Source organism: Morus notabilis, unplaced genomic scaffold (assembly GCF_000414095.1).
Source record: "Morus notabilis unplaced genomic scaffold, ASM41409v2 Scaffold24, whole genome shotgun sequence".
Classification (NCBI taxonomy): domain Eukaryota; kingdom Viridiplantae; phylum Streptophyta; class Magnoliopsida; order Rosales; family Moraceae; genus Morus; species Morus notabilis.
The window spans coordinates 535729-538963 of record NW_010368056.1 but is presented as its reverse complement, the minus strand read 5'-3'; the positions used below and the strand labels follow the sequence as shown (position 1 = coordinate 538963).

Sequence of the window (3235 nt, the reverse complement as noted above, 5' to 3'; positions counted from 1 at the left end):
GAGGATGTTTGGTAGAGAGATTCGTTCCTTGATTCGAATCATGATTCGTTGTTCGCTACAGTATTTTCTCTCACAAAAAATTCACATAAATCGAAAATGGTTCGAATCACATAGTTTGAATCATCCAACTAAACGTCCTCTAAACTCTTACCAAATAATAGTAATCATTGTTTACAGTGAAGCCGGTGAAATAGTTGAAAAAAAAGAGGTGAATATTGCATAGGAAAAGGCAAAATAGGCAAAAGGGTAAAAAGAATAGTAAGCTGTAATTAACAGACATATGCATGAAACTAAAAAATGATCGTACAAAAGGTCACCCTACAAGCCCGACTGCACAAAGCACAGGAACACACACAACCAAAAAGAAAATGATGGCTAAGATTGAAAGAAAGGGAAAAAAAATAAGATTATGAATATATTTAAATTAAGATAATTCATTGTTTAGTGTATAACATCACTTCCAAGGCATTATTTAAAATTATTACCAAACATGCTAATGCCCTTTAATTCAGTGAGATGAAATTTTGGTGTCAAATCTCAAGATTCCTCAACTACCACCCACTAAATTAATAATTCCCTTTTTTTTTTCTCTCTCATCAAGTTGAAGAGTACTACTAGCTAGTCTTTGCTCCTATATAAATACTACTCTCTTTTGAACCTTTTCTCATCGATTCCTTTCTTTGCTTAATTAGTTTTCTTCTCTTAGAACTCTTGTTTTAGCTTTGCTTTCGTCTGTCTATTCTCTTTTTTAATTGTATTTTTAATCTCATCGAGATTTTTACCATGGCCACTGCTGAGGTAATTATCACTAATCATATAGATCATCATCTCCAAAATCTCACTTTTTTTTTTTAATGTTCAGTAGTCTTATTCTAAGTTCAAAGATTATGTCTGCTTAATTAACTATATATAAGTTCCGATCTTGAGTTACAGCGTTACTACTTGGCACGCAATACGCAACAATATTGCATGCCAAATGTAAACCACAATAGCAATGATAGGTAGTTCCGGGGTGTCATACGTCAAATTATGCCACAAAAATATTTGATTATTGTATCCTTTATTTTTTTATTAAAAAAAAAGGAAGGTGGCTTTATAGTTTAAAGGAGAGTCAAATGTAAATTTAAGGTTAGACCACTTGATTATAATAATTAAAAAAAATGAATTTTTACTAATAAATTCGAGCCATATAGTAAATTGAAAAACTAATTATTCTGTAGATTTACGATAAGATTATGTCTGCAACTACTTAATTATGATAATTAAGAAAATGAATTTTTACGAATAAATCCGAGCCGTGTAATAAACTGAAAAACTAATTATTCTATGTGAATTTACGAAACTAATGGTCAGTTGATCATCTTCAACTAGATGATCTTATGGGATATTCTCGATCCCTTTGAATAATGTTCTTCTACTGCGCATGCAGGTTGTATCGGTGCAAACAGCCCTCCAAGAGGAAAAACCACAGGAATCAGTTGAGGATAAGGAGATCACTAGTACTGCTGCCACCACAGAAGTAGAGGCCACAGTGCCGACCGAAGAAGCGCCTCCCGCAGCCCCCGAGGAGCCGAAGGCCACCGAAACTGCTACACCGGCAGCAGAGGAGACCACAGTGGCCTCCGATGAGCCTGCCGCGGAGGCTCCCGAGGCTGAAGCCCCAGCCGAGGAGGCCAAGGTGGTGACTGATGAGGAGGCAACAGTTGAGGAGAAGAAAACACCTAGTGAGGAGGAGAAAATAACCACTAGTGCTGAAGAGAAAACGACACAAGTGGAGGAGACTACTCCCAAGGAGAGTTCTATTGAACCGGTCGAGGCTCCGGCGGCGGAGACGGCGGAATCGGAGGTAGTGGAAGCTGAAGCTCCAAAGGATGATCAGGAGGCTACAGCTACTACTGTTAAGGAAGAGGAGAAAAGCACAGTTGAGGCTGAGGAGGAGAAAGTTGTCACCGAGGCCCCAGTTGAGAAATCTGATGAGTGATTGATTAGTAAGAGATCATGGGAATGGTCAATGGTGATCTGAATGATCGGTTTGGATGTTTGTGTCAAGTAGGTCTTATTTTCCGTTGTGGATTTCATCTTCATCAAGTACTTCTTCACTTAAGTCATGTTAATTTAGTTGGTCTAAGTAATAATAATAAGAGATAAATAGGTAAAATAATGGGGTAATATTGTGGGACCAGGATAGAGGGGAAGCTAAAATCATCAATCACGGGGTACAACCAATGCCTGCTTGCCACGTGGTGGACGTGCATTGGTTTTATTGTTATTACAGAGATGCCCTTGTGCTGTAAAAATGTGGGTTTTCTTCGTCTGCTTCCTGGAAGATGCATGTGTGTGTTTCAGCTTTTGATCGAAATTATGTTCTGTTTATTCTAATACATAACAATAAAATATGTAGACGTACCTTTTTTTTTTTTTTTTTTTTTTTTCTTCGGGGGATCGTCACGTAATTTGCATTATTTCGATCTCCCCGATATGTGATGTTTAATTTGCTAATCCTTCAAATATGATGTCACGTAGCTTAGTTATACTACTAAAGAGAACTAATGGCCTCTTGGGAGAGCTTCTTAAACCTGATTTTGACTTTTTAAGTTTAAAAGCTATTTTTTAGAGTGTTTCGAGATCTGTTAGAAGTACTTAAATTTTTTAAAAGAGTTTCGGTTAAAGTTACAAAATACAACTTCTAAATAAAAACACTTTTAAATAGACTTTAAAACTTATATCAGAATTTTATTAAGACATTATAAACTTCATTCCAACACTTTTATTGCTTATTAGAAAATTTAATAATCATTTTAACTCATTAAACTATTGATTTCAAACATTTATTGAAAAGCCACGTGCCCGTTTGGTATTAGTTGTGAAAACGTCTTTCACGTTTTTCAAGAAGAAAAAATGAAACCGGGAACGAAAACATTGTTTGGCCTAAATGAAGGATAAGAAACGGAAATGAAACCGGTTTTTGGTTTAGTGTAATATGACAAAGAAACTGAAAACGTTTTTTTTTTTTCGTTTTCATTTCTGCATTTCCATTTTCTCCTCCGTCACTCCTCCAAGAATGTTGGTCCGCTTTGTACTCTACTTCTCTAATTAATGGAGATTACAATCGATGAAATCGTCATCACCAGCCTAACGCCTTAAGGATCCACCGACTACAGCCACGCCGTCTCTCACTCCGGCAAATTTGTCGTCGCGCGTCGTACGGTTCCCGTCCTTAGGGTGGTGAATTCCT

The 3235-nt window shown here is 36.7% G+C and overlaps 1 protein-coding gene across 1 annotated transcript; it reads left to right on the top strand.

Moving 5' to 3' along the window:
- The first annotated feature begins 663 nt into the window (after window positions 1–663).
- LOC21402965 (cytochrome c1) lies at window positions 664–2381 on the top strand. The gene is made up of 2 exons (XM_010114518.2): window positions 664–798; window positions 1430–2381. Exons 1-2 carry the CDS (start codon window positions 784–786, stop codon window positions 1979–1981), a joined length of 567 nt encoding a protein of 188 aa, XP_010112820.1. The 5' UTR covers window positions 664–783; the 3' UTR covers window positions 1982–2381.
- Window positions 2382–3235: the final 854 nt, after the last annotated feature.